General features: G+C 45.7%; 1 protein-coding gene across 14 annotated transcripts in view; it reads right to left on the bottom strand.

Annotated features, from left to right (window-relative positions):
• Positions 1-20,962, bottom strand: part of TMEM164 (transmembrane protein 164) — a 378,792-nt gene that overhangs the window by 160,209 nt on the left and 197,621 nt on the right. For 9 of the 14 annotated variants that reach the window (XM_019660222.1, XM_019660212.1, XM_019660219.1 and 6 more), the window contains one exon: positions 15,137-19,529. In XM_019660222.1, coding sequence (XP_019515767.1) covers positions 19,323-19,529 — 207 coding nt within the window. In that variant the 3' untranslated portion in view covers positions 15,137-19,322. Of the gene's footprint in view, positions 1-8,934; positions 10,526-11,335; positions 12,961-15,136; positions 19,530-20,962 lie in introns of those variants that run through there. The other 5 variants (XM_019660215.1, XM_019660214.1, XM_019660217.1 and 2 more) reach the window with 4 other exon arrangements.

Below are 20,962 nucleotides of genomic sequence, written 5' to 3'. Positions count from 1 at the left end.
TTCAGGATTCATTGCTAGTGAGTATATGCAGGACAATTTGCTGTTACATTGCCCCTGTGAATTTGATGACACATGCTTATGTCAATCATAGTGACTAAAAACAGCCATCTTGGATCCTAGAGCACGATGGTGTTTTGAACAGTGCTTCCTTAAGGCAGCCATCTGCTCAAGGTTTACCCAGTTCCACATTCATGTTTAATGGTACCTAGGGTTTTTGTTTTAATGATTCAGATAACATGAAGAGATTCAGGTAGAGGGAAGTAATTTAATGAGCCCACAGCATTCATTTTTAAGCATTAGTGGTTAACTAAATGTCAGATTTCAACTTCAGTAATCACACTCTACCTACCTAAATTCTTCCCAGAGTTTCAGCATTTCCTCTTTAGATTTCATGCCCCACTGGGCACCTTTTAAATATCTCACTGCTTCGAGGGCAAGCACGGCTGTGTGGGAGGAGGTCGTTCCTCTCTGATGATGGAAAAGACTATTGTAGCCAAGGGGTCCTATTAGTGTGAGCTGGGGGGTTAGTCTGCTGTGAAAAAAATCACACCTAGATTCAGAGATGCCAGTCAGGAGAGTCAGTAAACGACTGCCCGTTCAGAGAATGGCTTCCCCAACATTGTGCAGCCCTGACTGCGTGAGTTGATAAAAGTGTGTGTCGGCGCTAAGCTCTGATAACTTCCCATCGTTTGCCCAGGCTTTTCACTTGCAGGAGGAATACCGTGTTTCTCCAAAATAAGACCGGATTCTACATTAATTTTTGCTCCAACAAGCTACATTTATTCATTTATTCACATACAAAAATCTACATTGATTCAAACAGTCATGTCTGGCTGACAATCTTAACTGGGGCTTATGTTTGGGGTAGGGCTTATATTACAAGCATCCTGAAAAATGCTAGGGCTTATTTTCCGGTGAGGTCTTATTTTCGGGGAAACACAGTAGTTGAGTGGGAAGAGGCAACTGAAGCAGGCCTCGGGCATACTGCTTTGGCATTAAAAAGCCTCCCTTGATCCTGTAGCCCATGGTACAATCTCCTGTTCCAAACCCCAAGCTTATTGAAAGCAATCTATCAAGAGTTGGAGGAAACTGCCTTAGGGACCTAAGCACTATTCTGAAGCCAGTCAACCTCCTCATCCCAACTACTTGATTACAACTGTGTTTAAAAAGGACTCAGAGTGTACGCACTGTCTATCTCAAATTGTGCAAATGGACTGACCAAAGGCTGGTGGAGGGCGTGCACTTGATATAAACACACACTGGCTTCCACTTGCTGATTTTCATCATGACAGATGATCGCATTACTTGAACAGTATAGATGTAGGAGGCGAAGTCTGGAGCACGCGGCTAGCTGGTGGCTGCATTACGTGCCTCGCTCATCACCTGCCCCGGCACCCTTGAACTCACACTCCCATTCTAAAAGGACCCAGCCCAGTCACAAGGGACTGGTAATTTGTTCAGTTCTTAGTCTCCCTTCATGGTGGAAGAACCTCTTTGCTTTTTAAACAAAATTAGCTGGCCCCTCAAAGTGTTCAAAATGTGAGATTAAGCACAGTATCCAGTATCTCGTTGTTATATAAAGTACAAACGCATACCAGTTACTTATAAAGTTAATGAGAATGACGAGGCCATTTTGAGGACTATAAAATTTTGTAATTGGGGTGATAGATGACAACTGCAGTTAAAGTCACTTCTCCATTTATTCTGTTTTGGCTGTACAACAGCAAGAAGGTCCCGATTTGCACAAAGACGTGGTGCTGTCTTACTTGTATAGTTTTATGCAAGTGAGCATTATAGGCCTAAATTGTAAAATTCTGGTACCGTCACAGCCTCCTGGGCCAGGCCTGAGAAGGCCTACAAGAAACTCAGGCAGGAAAAGCATCATTCCTGAGGTCTGCACAGAAATGAATCAACCTGCTGGCTCCTGTTAACTAACCCACTGGTGGTCTTTGATTGCCATTCTGAATGTAACACATGAGGTGTTTTTGTTAGGCGGTGTTTTTTTTTTGGGGGGGGGAGGGTGAGTTTTACTCGGTTTGTAAATATTCTACATTTAAACATACATTATTTGAATCAAACATTAGTGGAAACTTGGATCACTTCCAACAGAACACCAGCTCCCACAGGACAATCTGAAACCACTGCTAGAACCCCAACATGCCCAGTTATTTTAAGAGCTTTTGGCAAGCCGTCATTTCATCTCCTTTTCCATTTTCACCTTTTCCTCCTAAATGTCAGGCTCAACGTGATCCATCACTGTTTACTGAGTGCCTGTCCCCTGAGAGGCATGGCACTGTGCTTGGTTTCAGAATGAATATAGTATATTTTTGTAAGACAAATTAACAGTCCACTCTGAGCAGTGAGAGGCATACAAGTTTGATCTAGTTAGGAAAAATCATTCAGACTGGGGCCAAGGCAACACTGGGCTGGTCTTACAGGGTTTCCCTAAATGGCTTCCACTTCAGAGTGTCATCAGAGCAGATTTGTGGCTGCCCCTGTTGGGAACTAGCATTGCTTTGGCCCTCCAACATGTCAGCAGCAGAAACCACCCCACGCTGGGCCTGGCCATGCTTTGTTGAGTGGAGATTGGTTCTCATCCCACAGTGTGGCTGTCTTGCTCCCTACCTAGCAGGAATATGCAAGGTGGTTGGGAGAGAAATGATGTGATTGTGTAAGATACAGATTGATGCACATGCAGAATGGCATTTGGTGGCTGACAGTTGTGTTTCTTACTGCGAAGCTGCCCTCTGAAGGACATAAGTATCTTCCCATGACCAGGACAGAGAGAGCAGCACAGACAGAGACCAGGCCCTTTGCTCTAAGAGGCTGCCTCAGGCCCGAGGACGAGAAGAAAGTTTACAGCATGCCTACTGGTTGAAAATTAACCCTAAGAAAAAAGTGTCATTCATGGGGCAGGAGAAGAGAGGGGATAGAAGGGGTAACCCACCTAGTGAGGGAAATCAGAACAACTTTCTGAATCACCTGCTACATAGAAAGGGCAGGAAGGCAGTATTAAAATTGGATGCTGTAAAATAGGAAACGCAACTGGCACACAATACAATGTTTAAATCACATTTTAACTGATAGGAAGCGGCCAAGAGTTGTAGTCACTGCCTGAACACCAGGCAGATTTGAAACTATGAGTTGCTATAGGCACTTTACATCAAACTAGCATTTCCATCTAAATGGTCTTCTGGATTGACCCATGATTACTGTGTGTGACAACATATGTAAGTGGATATTTGTGTACCAGCATAAGAGATAGGGATTGGCCAGACAGGTGGATGGGGCAATCGTATTCCCCACTCCCACATATCCTGGCAGGGGAGAAAGGGTGTCTTAGACTGCAAAGACTGGGAAACCCCCATCATTTCTGAAGGACAGTACTAGCGTGAGTTATGCAAACACGTCCCTAAACTTTCTCTACTTCAAACATTCAAATGAATTCCAGGAACTCTGCACAGAGACATTGCCGCCCTGCTGGCATAGGCCTCGGTAATGGCCCCTTTCCCAGAACTGTGGTCCAGGACAGTGGTGGGTGGCCATAGTGACCTCTGTATGTGAAGCCATGCCCCTTGGAGATTTGGTTCTTGTTTAGCTTGCCTAGCATATGTGGTCTGTGGGACTTGTGAATGACAGAATTGAAAATGGGAACGCGGTGTTACTCCAGTAGTTCAATCAGGATGGTATTGTTCCTGTGGGGTAGATGGGCCTAATTGGCCCCTTAATCCCTGATTTGGGTTTGTGCCACTATAGAAGAATCTGTGGTCTTGAAGAAGGTCAAATAGAGCTTGCTAATAGGGCAGGCAGCACCCTTTGCACCAGGAAAGGGTTACATGTGAGTCCTGCAAGCAGGGTGCATAGCGCACTTGAAAGTTAAAAAGAAACGCCTTTCTTTCCGCCTATTTTTTTTCCAACTTCTTTTATTGAGGTGAAAGTCACATAACACACAATTAACCACTTTAAAGTGTACATTTCAGTAGTGGTTGTTGTATTCACAATGTTGTGCAGCCACTGACTCTCTCTAGTTTGAAAACTTTTTCATCATTCCATAAAAACACCCCATCCGCATTAAGAGGCCACTCCCCATTTTGCCCTCGCCCATCCCTTAAGTAACCCCTGATCTTTCTGTCTCTCTGAATTTGCTTAAGCTGGATATATATTACACGAATGGAATCTTTTGATGTGTGATCTTTTGCCACTGGCTTCTTTTAGTTAGTGTAATGTTTTCAAGGCTCATCCAAGCTGTAGCATATTTTAGTACTTCGTTTCTTTTTATGTATGGCTGAATAATATTTCATTCTATGTGTATACCAGTTTGTTTATCAATTCCTCCATTGATGGACATTCATTGGGCTGTTTCAACCATTTGGCTCTTATGAATAATGCTGCTATAAACATTTGTGTCTAAGTTTCTGTGTGGATATATGTTTTAATTTCTCTTAGGTATATACTTATGCATTGAATTACTGGGTCATATGGTAATTCTATGTTTTACTTTTTAAGGAACCATCAAACTGTTTCCACAATGGCTGTACCATTTTATATTCTCACCAGTAATGTATGAAGTTTCCAATTTCTCCGCATCCTCACCAGTACTTGTTATTATCTGTCTTTTTTATTATAGCCATCTGAGTGGGTATGAAATAGAATCTCATCGGGTCTTTGAATTGCATTTCCTTAATGTCCAGTGATGTTGAATACCTTGTGTTTTTTGGTCATTTGGAGAAATATCTATTCGAGTCCTTTGTCTGGTTTTTAATTGGGTTGTTTGTCTTTTTGCTGTTGAGTTGTAAAGGTTTTTATATATTAAGGATATTGAACGCTTATCAGGTAAATGATTTGAAAATGTTTTCTCCCATTCTGTAGTTTGTCTTTTTCACATCCTTGATAATGTTCTTTGATGGCCAAAAGTTTTTAATGTATATGAAGTCCAAGTTATCTATTTTTCTTTCGTTGCTCATGTTTTTGGTGTCAAATCTAAGAATCCATTCCCAAGTCCTAGATTGTGAAGATTTAGCCGTATGTTTTCTTCTAATAGTTTTAGCCCTTATATTTAAGTTGTTGATCTATTTTGAGTTAATTTTTATATGTGTTGTGAGGTGTGAGGTTGGAATCCAACTTCATTTTTTTAAATGTGGCTATTCAGTCGTCCCAATAGCATTTGTTGAAAAGACTATTATTTTCCCCACTGAATGGTCTTGGTACCCTTGTTGAAAATCAATTGACCATAGAGGTTTAGATTTATTTCTGGACTCTGAATTCTATTTCATCGGTCCATATTTCTATTTCTATGCCAGTGCCCCACTGTTTTGATTACTCTAGCTTTGTAGTTAAGTTTTGAAATTGGGAAGTGTGAGTCCTCCTGCCTTGCTTTTCTGTTTCACTATTGTTAGGGCTATTCAAGGATACTTGAGATTCCTTACAAATTTGAGGACTGACTTTTCCATTTCTGCAAAAAATACCATTAGAATTTTGATAGAGATTGCATTGAATCCATAGATCACCTTAGGGAATACAATCATGCACCGCTTAACAAGAGGGATACATTCTGAGAAACACATCATTAGGCCATTTCGTCATTGTTTGAACATCGTAAGAGTGCACTTACACAAATCTACGTGGTACGACTTATTACACACCGAGGCTATATGATATACGACCGTCATATATGCAGTCCATCATTGACCAAAACGTGGTTATGCGGCACATGACTGTATTGCCATCTTAACAATATTAAGTCTTCTTATCATTGAGCACAAGGTGCCTTGCCACTTATGTAAGCCATTAATTTCTTTCAGAAATATTTTGTATTGGGTTGTCCGAAAAGTCATGATGCATTTTTTGCAACAAAAAACATAGAAAACATACATCATGACTTTTCCGACAACCCAATCATTTTCAGGGTAGAAGCCTTTTACCTCCTAGGCTAAATTTATTTCTAGGTATTTTATTCTTTTGGATGCTATTCTAAATAGAATTGTTTTCTTATCTCCCTTTCCAGAGTCCTCATTACAGGTATACAGAAACACAGCTGATTTTTATGTGTTGATGTCGTACCCTGCAACTTTATTTATTAGTGCTAGTAGTTTGTATGTGTGTGCGTGTACACATGACTTGTATTCATCTTTTTGTTATCGGTATATATTGAGTATTCAATTTTAATACAGTTTTTTCCTTTCTTAAAATGTATATACATTTTTTGGCACTGTGTGTGTGCGTGCATGTGTGTCTGTGTGTGTGTATACACACACACACACACACACATATATATATATATATATATACAATGTTACACATATATTACAATATATATATAAATTGTATCATCTGCAAATATAGTTTTAATTCTTCCTTTCCAGTTTGGATGCCTTTTATTTATTTCTCTTGCCTCATTGCTCTGGCTAGGACTTCCAATGTAGAATAACAGAGGTAACAGCAGACATCCTCATCTTGTTTCTGATCTCAGGGGGAAAACTTACAGTCTTTCACCATTGAGTATGATGTTAGCTGTGGGTTTTATACATATGGCCTTTACCATGTTAAGGAACTTGGCTTCTATGAATGTTTTCATCATGAAGGGGTACTGACTTTTGTCAAATATTTTCTCTGTGTCTATTGAAAAGACCATTTCCCCCTTTGTTCTATTAATGTGGTGTATGTACTGCATTGGTGATTTTCTTATGTTGAATCACCTTTTATTTTCCCAAATGGGATAAACCCCACTTGGTCGTGGTGTATAATCTTTTCAATGTACTGTTTGATTCAGTTTCCTGGTATTCATTGAGGATGTTTGTGTCTGTATTCATAAGGGATACTGGTCAGTGTTTTTTCTTGTGGCACCTTACTCTAGGCTTTGTTATCAGGGTAATGTTGGTCTTACAGAATGTGTTAGAAAGTGTTCCTTCCTCTTGTGTTTTTTGAAAGATTTTGAATAGGACTAGTGTTAAATCTTTACATATTTGGTAGAATTCACCAATGAAGCCTGTGTTTTTCTTAGTTGGAAGGTTTTTGATTACTGATTCAATCTCTTTACTTGTTATAAGTCTGTTCAGATTTTCTATTATCTGGAGTCAGTTTTCGTAATCTGTGTGTTTCTAGTTACTTATCCGTTTCATTAAGACTATCTAATTTGTTGGCATACAACTGCTTATACTCCTTTTAATTTTTAAGGTTGGCAGTAACATCCCTGCTTTCATATCCAGTTTTAGTTATGTGTCTTCTTTTTTTCTTAATTAGTCTAAATATCTTTCAATTTTGTTGATCTTTTTAAAGAACCAACTTTTCATTTATCTCTGTTCTAATCTTTATTGTTTCCTTCCTTCTGTTGGCTTTAGGTTTAGTTTGCTCTTCTTTTTCTAGCTCCTCAAGGTGTAAAGTTATGGTGTTGAATTCAGAGCTTCCTTTTAATGTAGGTGTTTTACAGCTATAAGTTTAACTCTGAACACTGTTTTCATGTATCTCCTAAGTTTTGGTATATTGCATTTTCATTTTCATTCATCTCAAAGCATTTTCTATTTTCCCTGGTGCTTTCTTCTTTAACCTACTTGTTGTTTAAGAGTATGTTGTTTAATTTCCACATATTAGAATTTTTTTTTCAGTTTTCCTTCTGCTATTGATTTCGAGCTTCATTCTTTTTGGTCAGAGAAGACTCTTTATATGGTCTGAAGCTTTTAAAACTTACTGAGAATTGTTTTATGGTCTAACCTATGGTCTATCCCGGAGAATGTTCCATGCACACTTGAGAAGAATGTGTGTGCTGCTCTTGTTGGGCATAGTATTCTGTATATGTCTTTTAGGTCTAATTAGTTTAGAGTGTTGTTCAAGTCTTCTATTCCTTATTGATCTACTGTCTAAATGTTCATCCATTATTTCAAGTAGGATATACAAGTCACCTATTATGGTAGAGCTGTCTATATCGCCCTTCAATTCTGTCAATGTTTCCTGCATATCTTTGGAGCTGTGCTGTTTCATATGCATATGTTTATAATTGTTATCTTCTGGATAAATTGATCCTTTTATCAATAAACATGCCCTTCTTTGTCTCTTATAATAATTTTTCCACTTAAAATCTATTTTGCCTGGTATTTTTGTTAGCCACCCCAGCTCTCTTTTGGTTAGTATTTGCACTGACTATCTCCTCCCATCCTTTCACTTTCAACCTGTTTCTTGTGTTGTGCCTAAATTGAGTCTCTTGTAAGCAGCATATAGTAAAATCATGTCTTTTTAAAACTCATTTTGTGAATATCTGTCGTTTAATTGGTGAGTTTAACTCATTTGCTTTTAAAGTGATCACTGATAATGAAGGATTTTTTTCTGCCATTGTGGAATTCGTTTTCTATGTCATATCTTTTTTCCCCTCAATTGCTCCAATATTGCCTTCTTTTGTGTTTGATGGATTTTTTTTCCTAATGCACCATTTTGAGTCCCTCTTTATTTCTTTTCCTGTATCTTTTATTTATTTTCTTAATGGTTAGCATGGGGATTGTAATTAAATTCCTAAATTTATAACAACCTAGTTTAATCACCTTTTGCTTTTCTTCTTTCTTTTCCATTTAAATAGACTGATTTTAGAGCAGTTTTGGATTCCCAGCCAAGTTGAGCACAACATACCATTTACGTGTACTCCCTGTCCTCCTGCCCTGCCTCTCCCAAACATCCTCCACTACTATCAACATCCCATATTAGAGTGGTACATTTATTATAACTGATTGACCTACATTGATACATCATTATCACCCAACGTCCATGGCTTACATTGGAGTCCACTCTTGATATTGTACATTCTAAGGATTTTGACAAATGTATAATGAAATATAGTCATCCTTATAATATCATACAGAGAAGTTTCACTGCCCTAAAAACCATGTGTGCTCTACCTATTCATCCCTCTCTTCCCCCAGCCTTGGCAATCACTGATCTTGATCACCCCTTTTTAATAATTATTATATTAACATTTACTGAGTGCATATGTGACCTAAGTACCATGTTATACACTTTTCAACAGCTTTATGAATTTCCCATTTTATATAATAAGAATCAAGTTCAAAGAGGTGGTCAGTTATCAAAGGCCATCTAGCTACAAAGTGGTAGAGCCATGATTCAAACCAAGATAGTCAGGCTCCAGAGACTGAGCCTTTTATCATTCACTCTACTGTCTTGATTGGATGAGGATGATGGTGGCAGTGGTGGTTATAATGGTAGTAGTGGTGGCATCTAACGTTTATGTCAACAGTGCTTACAATGTGCCAAGCACTATCCTAAGTGCCTTATGTACTCAACCCTCACACCAGCTCTATGAAGAAGGTGCTATTATTATTGTCATTTTATAGATGAGCAAACTGAGGCTCAGAGAGTTTAAATAACAATCACCTTCAAATGCACAGAATCTACTCATTGGAGGCTAGTAACTGTCACTGAAGACTTCATTTTGAGCATCTACCATCTCTCTGTAGGGCTGGAGATGGCAAAGAATGGGACAAGGTCTTTCCCTGAAAACTGATTGGTTGGTTTGGTGTTTGAAGTTCAAAATTCAGAGACTTAAACATGTCATTATTTGACTTTCTTTCATAAGGACACATTAGGTCGGACAGTACTGCTCTCAGGGCAACAGACTTTGCCCCTGGCTGTCCAGCCTGAGTTACTATCTTTCTCGTCACAGGAAGACCACCCCCAGGCTTCTGGGTACACAACTAGGGCTCAGAAATAGCCCCCTAATCGGCCTCAACAGCTTTGAAAGAGGCCACTGCAGGAGGGGCCTAAGTAGGCCAACACTTTAACCCCGTTACATGAGGGTAGCTGTAATCCAGGCTGATCATGGCTTGCTAAGATCTGGGGGAGGAGGGTGGAGAATGTCCAAAAACTGCTTCCTGTGCCCAAGTATTCCTGGATCTCACTGTAGACACTCTTTCCCCTTCTGCAAGAGCTTGGCCTAAAGGCTACAAGGGCCAAACTTAATGAGAGTGGCCTGCCAGGACTGAGGGAAGGTTGGTTGTAATTTCCAACTGCAGTGAATGTCCATGGCTTAGGCTACCCTAGGCCAAGGTGCTGCTTTTCCTTAAGAGGCCTACTACCTAAACCCTCTTCCATCTTGTTGGAAGAGATGAGGAAATCATTCTCTTCCTCTGTGTGGACCAGAGAGCCACTCAGGTCAACCCAAGGAGTTCACGTCAGGCTGGGCCCCCTTCCCCTGCTCCCCTGCCAGCTCACCTCTGGCAATGACTGGCTCTGGGAGTTCCCTGGGGAAGCAGGCTGAGATGTCTGGCCAGGCTATAGCTGGGAAATAAAGAACCCAGAGCTGTTGGAGATGGCTGGCCTGGCTTGGCTGGCTCCCTCCCCAACCCTCTTTCTGGTTTCCTCCTTCCCTGTCTCCCTTCATTGTAGTTGGCATGGTGGGCTTTCTTATACAGGTATGCTCTGCCTTTTTCCTCTAATGTCCCACAAACCATGTGCCCCAAGAGACAATTCAACAAAGTGGGCTCCCCGCTGATCAGGAAGCAGAAACTTGCCTGGCCCCTGGTAGATGCTGGCAGGGAAGAAAGAGGATAGAGTATTAAAATGAAGCTATATACTAAAAGTTTGTTTATAAGTTTTTCCAGAGGGGTTTTCTGTTCCAGTTGGGTGACTCTCATGGGGAAAAGGAACAGGAAACAAAGGTAACAATTATGGCATTTCAATGACTTTAAGATGCCTTAGATTGTACAATGTCCACTACTTTATGTACCGGGAGAGGGGGGGGAAGAAAAATAAGTTGCTGATTAAACTATGTCATGCCATTGCTTGAATGATGCACCCCAAATTTAGAGATGTTAAAATGTAAAAAAAAAGGTCATAGAGTCAATGAAATACAGAAAAACCCCTTAAGAGTGAGGTATCACCTATCCTCCACACCCCCACAGACTCCAACCACACAGGGCACATTAAGGCACAGTGGGTAAGTATAGTTCAAAACTCCAACTAACCTCTGGGCTCTGAGAACAAACACAGTGAACCACACTGCCTAGAAATAGGACTCCCTTAGGACTTTATGGCTCAGAAAGCCCTCTCACACCCATTTATCTCACCAAATGTTTCACAGCTGCCCTGGCATTCAGAGAACTATGACTTGGCCAAGGGTGCCAGGACTTCAGAGAGGAATGGAGAACTGGGACTGCAGGCCCCATCTGCAGTCTGACCGCCAAGCTTTTCCTTTTTAAAAATTTTTTTTTAAGCTGAGCCATCCTGCTACGTGTTGGCAGCTCAGCGGCTGCTCAGCTTGGGCCGGGAATTGAACCGCTGTTGCTCAGAGCTCAAACTCTTGAGCGAGCTCTTAACCAACTGAGCCACTCAGCCGGCCCCATGCTTTTTCAACTACTACACCACGACCACTATCTAGGAGAGGGTGGAGACAGAACTGGTAAGGTTGTACATACGTGGCTTTTAAACCCTTTTCCCAATGAAATTATTTACACACCTTCAATGTACAAAAGAGAATAAAATGGGTTTTGTTCTGGGTAAATCAAGGGTAAAGGCGAGACCCCCAACCACACTGCCCGCACCCATCCCTCATCCCAAGTGGCCCAGAAGGCACCTCCCCAGGCTACCTGATGCTCCCGGGAACAATTTCCAAACCTGTGAAGTAAGGGGGCTTCAACTGTATTGGTAATATTCTTTTTCTGAACCTGGATTTAGATATTAGTCTTTATACCTTTTGTTATACCTATGTCTTAACATTTTCATTTAAAAAAGGCACTGGTGCAGATGGTCAGGTCAAAGGGATGACTCACAACCTGGAAACTTAAAGTAAAAACAAAACAAAGTTGTCTTTGAATTATGAGCTTGGGTGAGGCCTAGACAGGGAAACTGTTTTGAAAGCTCCCCAGGTGATTCTAATATGCAGGTAAATTTACGAGCGCCTGTATGAGCAGTATCTTGTCAGCTCCAACATTTCAGAAATCTGAGGGTATGACCTGGAGCACACAGGAAGGCCGCTCCATTCTTAGGGACCAGAATACTAGAGAACCCAGGGTCTTTCTAAAAAGGAAATAGCAAAGCGATTGGGGCCCCTGGCAATTAGGGAAGGGGAAGGCACAGCTGAAGGGACAGCAATAGCAGGCAGCAGCTCTGCAGGCCCCTCCGATGGGGAGGGGAGAGGCAGAAGAGACCAGGGCGAACTGGCAGTTGGAGCAGAGGTGCAGCTGGGCAGGGGTTGGAACGGAGAACACCTCTGCGGCTATGCTACGGGCCCTGTCACCTATCAGAGATATGTCAAGGAAGCATCCACCCTCCTTGCTAACACCTGCCTCGTTGTACTGGCTGGCTGAAATGCAGGAGGAGCTGCGCAGAAGTTAGGAAGTCATCTGAGGAGGACAAAGCTCTTTGGGCTATCCATTAGCAACCGGAGCAGTCTTCCCTACTGCTTCCCTGGGAGATACTGAGACCCCTTTGCCAAGCAGCTCAGACATCCCAGATGTGCATTCTAGATGCTGGGCAAATGCTGACTGGGAGAGGGGCAGATAGAGGCAGTAACAGAGTCCTTGACTTCGGACTAGGCCAGCCTTGCCTGTTGCCAAGGTTAGCAAACCACATATTCTTTGAAAAAGCCATTGCATTTGTCAGACTGACATTTCTGTATCTCTGTTCCTTCACTGGACTTGGCAAACCAGGACAAGGGAAAAACTCACTGGGGGATCAGGGCATAACCATCCCAAGCTGCTTCCTACCCCTCCAAGTGGTAGGCGATGCATTCATGGGCTGGTGGGGCTTTTCCATGCAAACACCAAATCTCTGTGCCCTGAGGAACGGAGGGGTGACCCTGGTGGGGATGTACCTGGTGGGGATGAGGCAAGGATACGGAAAAGCAGGTGGGTTCCTTGCTCACCCCCTGCCCAGAGGTCTGGGGAAGAGTCATGGGAAACATCGTCTCAGTTCTCTTCCTTCCCATCACCGCCTTCTCATCCAGGATCCCAACAACAGAGAGCCCTGCAGAGAAGTAGGATGGGCCCCTCAGCAAGGAGGCCAAGAGGCTGGAGCTGGAGGTACCTATGCAAACAGAGGCACATGCCCACTCAGAGCTCACAGGATGGATGATAGCTATGTGGCCAAGGAGTTTCCCTCAGGTCACAGTGGTGCCTCCCACCATTTCACAGCACTCCAAGATAAGATCACTGTTCACTGAGCACCTTCTGCGAAGCAGGCTCTGTGCCGGGGGGCTGGAGGATAGATCAGACCCCGCCCTGCCCTCAAGGAGCTCAATGTCTACAGAGGGAAAACCTAAGGGACTCCACAATAGGGGGCACATGGTGGCCCAGGTGTGAGCGCCAGGCGATCTGGGAGTCAAGTGGAGAGGAACCTAAGGTGACTTGGGCTCAGGGAAGACCACACACAGGAGCTGATACTTGAACCTGAGGCCTTTGGACAGGAAGGAAGAGCGAGGAGCTGAGAAAACAGCACAAAGAGAAAGGCAACATAGCAGAAAATGGAGGGAAAGGGTGTGGCATGATAAAATGGAGTACGATATGCCATGAGCACAATGAAGGAGGACATCCCAGTGTATGGTTCTTGGGGGCCTGGGGATGAGGAGACAAAGCCTAGTTCTTCATAGAGCCCAAGGAAATGATGCGGTCAGATTTGCATTTGAAAGATCATTTCCTGCAGAAGGGGGACCCCCACTGGAGCAGAGACAAAGGCAGAAGCCATAGCCTAAGTCATTGGTATTTAGCTCTTCTTGACAAAGCAGACACATAGAAAAATCATGGGCCCGACTTTCCTGGACTCCCTCCAGCATCCACTTGCCATCTTTCTTCCCCCGTCCCCCCGCCACCACCACCAGGCCAGCAAGCCTGGCCCCTTGCATCCCCACCCCAACTCCGACACCTTTCAGCTCTGCTCTGAAGCTTGCCAGTATCAGGCCTGCTGGCAGCTGAAAATAACATGGGCTTGACACCTCTGTGTCATGCAGTCATGGATGTCACCTAGCTCACTGCCCAGCTCTCCTCGCATTTCTCTCGGGGCTGGGGGCCCTGGGCGAGGTCTGCCCAGTAACCCCAGCAGCCGGCTCAGGCAGGCCATGGAGTCTGAGGGTAAGTATAAAGCACACAGGATTTGGAGTCTAACAAACTGGCTTCGCATCCTAGCTCCTCCATTTATTAGCTCTGAGCCTCAATGTTCTCGGTTTCTGCCTGTCAGGTGGAGACAGCATTACCAGTGAGCTCACTGTGCTTTTGTGGGGATCACAGGAGGTACTATGTGTGGAAGGATTTAGCATTCTACCTGGTACACAGCTGTAGCTATTGCTTTGCAGATGGAAGGAAAACCTGGGGGGGAGCTGGAGAACAAATGACTTGCCCTAGCTGGTGAATTTGTGGCGCAGGATCTCAGGGTCCTGCCTCGGTGCCCAACTTCTGGCCAATGAGGAGATCTACCTGCACTGGAGCTACTTTGGCTAGCTGTGTCCCTTCTAGAAGCAGTAGCATCAACAAAACACCAAGGAGCGCCTCTGTCTGCTATAAAGGCAGGCCAGGCTAATCACAGTCATGATGGGCGGCTCCGTGGGTAGCCTTGGAAAGGCAGGTCTGACTGCGCCCAAAGTGCAGGGTTATCTTGCTCACTCCTCCCCATAGGAGAGTCTGATCTGTCCTGGGCACAGGCCTGTGTCAAACAGTGCTGGCACACAGCGGGTCCTCAGGGAACTTGAGATGAGTGGGCCTGAACTTGGTCGGTGTCAAAGTTGACTTCTCTAGCTCAGTCATCGAGCCTGGGCCCCCCACACTGTGGGCCCCGCGAGTTCAGCAGATGCCCCCAGCAGACAATCCCTGCTAAGCGAAAAGGCCCGCTGCGGCCCAGGCAGCCCTGGCAGAAGCAGGCAGCATGTGAGAATTCAAGGCCACAGCGCTCCCAGGGCAGAGCTGTGCTGAGAGCACCAGCCCCCCCTTTGGTGGTCCTCTCCACGGTGTGGGGGAAGCAGTGGCCCCTTTTGTCTACTCTTTAAGGCAGAGGGCCTTCTGAGAGGGTTCTGGGAAGCAAGGCCAAGACTCCTGGGTTCTCCTAAATGTGTTTAAATAACAGTAAATGAAGAAAACATTGGAACGAGAAGTCCCATGGTGAGGGTTCCTTTTCATTCAGGAATCTTCAACAACAGAAACACCTAAGACTAAAATTCAGAATGCTAAATACACAAATTAATGACCATTTATTTCCAAAGGTGACCGCAGAAACCATTTTGGTACAATCAAAAAGTTTTAGAAAACAGGGAAAACATATTACAAAATGCTCCAAGAGGTGAGCAAACCGGTGGAGACACAGAGCACCCAAGAACCAGCTTGGCAAAAATACCCTGCTGTTGTTTAGGGGGATTACAAAGACTGGTCCTAAAGGGAGCCACTGGCGGGGAGGGGCGACAGGAAGGGTTCTGCCCAGGGCATGCCTTGGAAATGAGAAAAGATGGGGGTAGGGGCGAGAGGGACAGAGGCATTTGCCAAGTTCCTGGCAGAAGTAATTACAGATCAGACTATCTTAACCTCTCCACCACAATAACACCAATATAAATGAAGAATTCTTTAAAATATAATACAAAACTGACACCGAAAGAAAGCAAGTTTCCAAAACAGCTTTGCTTAAACTGACTTTTGTTTTATGCCACTGAGTAGCAAACCACTGTACAAAAATGTCACAGACAAGAGCAACAACAAGCGACTACGTTTTCCTGAGCACAAATTGGCTCAGTCTATATACAGAAGAGGAAGGCTCACTCCTTGTCAGGGACTCGACCACCTCCCAGAGGGAGAGGCAGGGCCAGGCATGCAGCAGGGAGGCCCCTTCCAGTCTGGAGCCTTCCCAACGAGTACTTGAGGGCCTGCAGGAACCCCTCCTTTATGTCTGTTCGGGACTGACCAAAGCCAACACCACGCCTGTGTCTTAGCCTGCGGTGTCACTCCTTCTCGGCTCCACCCCCACCTCCCCTTCAGTCTCCCAAAGAGGACAGATGACTCTGGACCAACATCTACAGATCTGGGGAAGTCATTCTGGCCAAGGGAGCAGGAGGAAGGGCCTTCTGCCACCACTAGCCACCCAGCTCACTCCTGGGGCGCTCAGCCCCAACACCAGTACACAGAGACCAGCTGACAACTTGTTATCTGTGGGGACTTGTGGCCACTCCCCAAAACACTGGATTCTCAACAAACACAAATAGCAAAGCCCTGGCCAAGGCTGCAGCAAAAGGGATGATCTGATAGCTGGACTTGAGATACCGGACGGTCAAGTATGCCAACTGCGCCACTTATCCCGACCACCCTGCAAGCAGCTTTTGTGAATGCTGAAAAGTTCAAGGAGAAAGAGAGAATAGTGTCTGGGGGACACAGAGGCCATGCCTTCCTCACAAGCTGACAGAGAGGTACACGTCACTGGGCCTCCAGGAAGATGGGCCAGATCATCTTTGGTGTACAAAATCAAATACTGGGACTACAAACAGGCATGACCATCTTTCTGCTATTCTGAGCTGCTGCCGGCTGAACAGACTGTTGTCACTGGCCCATGTCCTTGGCCACGGCTACCTGGGGGCTTGAGAGAGCATTCCTTTCCCTTCCTGGGGCTGTTTTTAAAGAAACTGCCCACTTCTTTCTCTGGGACACACACTAAGCACCCACACACGCTGGCAAATGACATATGGAAACTTGGCCAGGGTGGTTAAGGGAACCACCTTGGCACTGACAGCAAAGCCCTGGGGAGGAGCTGGAAAGCCCAGGGCTGCTGGTACCGGCACTGCCCTCCAAAGCAGGCTACCATGGTTCTGGCCCAACACTTAGCCCAAGGGAAAAGTGAGGTACAGACCAATTCAGATGCACGCTGCTCCCTAACACCTCAAATACAGGCCATGACTCCTGTGGAGCCTCTGGACTAGGCGCACTCTTTGTTCCTTTCATCTACATGGTTCTGAGCCAACCTGGACCCCAGAAGCCCTGCATCTCTCCTTCACTTCCCCCTTCCCCTGACAGGTATATCTGTTTCTGGCCTGGCCAGGCAAGGTACCTGGCTTTCACTTGCTTCTTCCCTTCCAAGCAACAGAAAATGCCAGCCAGAATAGGCACTGAGCTGTAGCCAGAGCAAAGTCAAGCTTTGAGAGGCATGCCAATGGAGGGAACGCTCAGGCTGACCAGAAACGTGTACCATGCCACACAGACAGGGAGAGAGGGCACCTGCAGAGTCACTATGCCACTGCGGCATTCTGAAGCTGAGCGTCTGCCCCACCCAGGCTGCTGGCCCCTAACTGAGGCACAGATCATCTGCCTACAAAGACTCCATGTTCTGGTAGGGACAGGACAGGCCCCCCAGGGGCTCCACCCATGACCTCCTTCCAACATTTCCCTTTGTGAAGAGGCGGCAGGACACTGAGGCCTTACACATTTCCTTGTCAGTCTTTCCTACATGCAGCTGTTTCATGGTGGGCAGAGCAAATACAGCCACTCAAGGGGTGCCTCTTCTGGACAACCCTAGGGGAAGAGGCACTAAGAAAAACTTGGCCAATTCCTCAAAGATAGCAGAAAATGAAGGTTCTGCATCACGAGAAGCTCATGGGGAATAAGAGCAGTCGGTGTTCTCCCTCCTCTTCGCCCACACCTCAGAGATTGATCATCTCAGTGCCAGCAGGCCTCTGCAATAGGGCAGTTCCATGGTCGGTTCCCCAGGCCTCACCTTGCTCAGAGACTCTCCTACATTCTGCTGCTCCTTGTAGGTCCGTATGCTAAAATCATGATCACAGAGTCACTGAAGCCCAATCTATGTCTCACACAGTAACACCTGAAATACTGGAACTGGCCCAGGGCGACTGGGTTGCCTAGAGTGGGAGAGGGCAGGGGCGGCCCACCAGAGGAAGTCACTGAACCCATCATCTCTTCTGTTCTTAAGCAAATCTGTTCTTAGTACCAGCTAACAAGGAGTCAGAAAAAGCCCAGCCACTGCCTCCCTTCTTGAGTTCCATGCGTGACTGAGTTCAAGTCTTTCAACAAAAGCTCTTCCTTGCGGAGCACCTGAACCTCCACCCATGGGGACCTGATTCTTCCCAGGACATGGGCTTTGGGGAGCATGTGGTGTCCCCCACGCTAAACAATTCAGCACTGAGCCTGGCAGCAGTGATGAGCCTAGGGAAACAACACCAGCAGGACCTGTATCTTCCCAAACCCAGGATGCTGATGTAGCCTGTAAACCCACAAAGTGCATCAGCAAGAGCCGCTCCCGAGACAGGCCTTGACGCAAGGCTTCTCCAAACTCAAACATCCAAAAATCAATGAGCAAACAAATAAAGAAAACCCAAAAAGAAAAAGAAAAAAACACCTCTAGTTCCTCCTTCCCTGAAGCTGCCTTTAAAAAGGAGAACATTAAAGGAGTACTCAAGATGAAAACGGCATCTACTAGCAACATTAAACTGAAATGGAGCATATGATTCAAATCACTGTTTTCTCAAGTTACCACTTCTGTTTATGAATTTCCATGATTCCTTGTGATTGGGATATGAGTCCTTTCTTAGCGCTCACAGGCAGAATATAGCCAGGGTCCTGCCTAGTATTCGTTGTGGACGTTTTAACCTTGTTCACTTTCAATTTGCCATTGCAGCAGCTCTCCATCCCCCTCAATGGAATCTAGCCCTTGGGCCGGGTAGTGCCCCACCTCCCACCGCAGGCAGCCTCTGGAAGGGAGTGGCTGGTTGGCTGCTTGCTTTGAGTCATGAGACACTAGTGGGAAGAATCTGGCCGGTTCTATTTTGGCCATGAACTGGGAAATCCCTTGGCTCTTCGCTTGCTGCTGGTATAAAAACAAGGCCACAGTCCCCTTATAGTGGGGCTATGCTGGAGACAAAAGGGGGACCCCCAGCATAAGCCTGGAGGTCTCTGGCAGTGGAAGAATGAAATACAACCAATCTCATCAACTTTGCTGCCAAAAGAACTACTGCTTGTTGTTCCCTTTCTCCTCAACCAGCTGTTGTTAAAGCCCCAACAAGCAGAGTGAAAGCTACTGACTACTGTCTCCCCACATAAGGCCACTGGGAGCAGGGAGAAAGAGCAAAGTGGAAGAGGAAAAATCCAGCCCTCAGCACTACACCCCAGGCTCCAGGAGATGTCTGGGGAGGAAGAGCTGGGGGAGGAAGAGTTGTGGAGGAAAGGGACAGAGAAAAGGGAAAAAAGGAATACCCCAAACACCTTACTGCCATCGCCCATGATTTCATTAACAACGGGGTGTTCTCCAAGTCAAGTCAGAACTTGTTTCCTCAGGGAGACAAACAAACAAACAAACAAACAAACAAAAAACACCAAAAACAAAACAAAACAAAACAAAAAAAAAAACAGGCACCTTCAGTCTATTTTCTTGGCTGGAAGCCGGAGCAAATCCAGCAGATATTTACACAAGGGCCCAACCATGTATGAGAACAGGATGACCAGCTTCCCGTGGGTCATGGTCATGAGAGTCTGGTGTCCCGAGGCCCAGATGCGATACCAGGGGCCGTAGAATGGGTCTGAGATGGCCGGACACAGCATGTTGTTCAAATTCACTTCGGTGACCTGCAGGGACAAGGGAGGTAGAGTGAGCGTTCACCATCTTTAGGCTTTCTCTGGCTTCTGCCAGTTCAGCCATCTCTACCTAATGGGGCACTAGACAAGTAGGGATTGACAAATCCCTACCTGTTCATAACAGGATTTTTCTCCCCTAGGTTTTATGAGTCCAGGCTAGAGCCCGCTAGAGGTGATGGTGGAGGTTGTCCAGTAGAAAAGCTGGTTTTGCCTCGTCTTGCCTTCAGGGTTGGGCCCAGAGCCCGTTGCGATTCCTAAGCAGCTACTATGTGCCTAGTCACCGGAGAGGTGTTATGGGGGAAAAAAGAGCTGTCAACAGCATGGTCCCTGCCTCCGCATAACTGGCACCTGATCAAGTCGGGGTGATCAGTCTACCACATCTGACCTCACACCAAATGGTGCTCACTGGGTTTTCCCCACCAGGAGATATGAAGAGTGTGCAGAATGGGGGCTGAGTCCTTAGGAAAGATTTCATGAGGGAAGTAGCACCTGAAATGACTCATGAAGGATGGATGGGGGACACAACGAGGAATGGAGTAAGCAGAGTCTTCCTTGTAGGAGGTGTGGCCTGAGCCAGGCCCAGAGGTAGGACTGAGCATGGTATGCATGGTGACATGAGGACACTGACTCCTCTGGAATCAAGGAGACCCAGTAGAGAGCAATAAGAATAAGGGTGTGACAGTCATACTGCTTCAGCCCCATCGTGCAGAAAGCAGGCATGCCTTTGGCAAAGATCTCAAACCGCCCCTCAAGGTAAACCAGAGCAGAACAATATGCCAGGGTGGGGAAGAGAAGGTGACTGCTTCTACAAAGGCACTGGTGACATTGCTTACATGCCCTAGGCCTGCGAGTTCCCGCGAGGCTCCACAAGGCTAACTAATGCTACGTTACTGCCGCTCGCACACAAAACCAGACATGCCCCTTCCCGCCACGAGGATGGCCATGGCACCTGCCTTCCGAAGCCTTTGAAGCCCATTCACATTGAAGACAAGTCCTCACCGCCTGTCAGGGAGGCTAGCAGTTTTGTACCATGTCACAGATGGGTAGAGAGCTCCCTGCCCTCGAGGATGAGGTGGCTCACCCAGAGCAGTGGCAGAGCCAGGACTAGAACGTGGGTCTCCTGACCTCCAGTCCCAGCCCTGAGCTCTTCCTATTCACTTTGCCACCAATAGACACCCACGCACTTAGCAATCTTGGGCTCTGGATAACCCAACTACCGTGTCCAGCCATCATCCTAGCTCAGGCAGGTCTGAACACCCCAGAATACCATGGGGGTCCCCCAACACTGCGCTTCCATTGGTCACACAGCTCAGGGCCTGGGAGTAGGCACAGAATGGACCTTAGGCCAGAAGCTTACCCAGGCCTAGAGTGAGGGTTAGCGTCCTGCCTCCCCATGGGGTCCATAGCAAACCACATTCCAATTG

This window comes from Hipposideros armiger, unplaced genomic scaffold, assembly GCF_001890085.2.
Source record: "Hipposideros armiger isolate ML-2016 unplaced genomic scaffold, ASM189008v1 scaffold_314, whole genome shotgun sequence".
Classification (NCBI taxonomy): domain Eukaryota; kingdom Metazoa; phylum Chordata; class Mammalia; order Chiroptera; family Hipposideridae; genus Hipposideros; species Hipposideros armiger.
The sequence above is the reverse complement of the archived record's forward strand: the minus strand, read 5'-3'. Positions and strand labels throughout refer to the sequence as shown.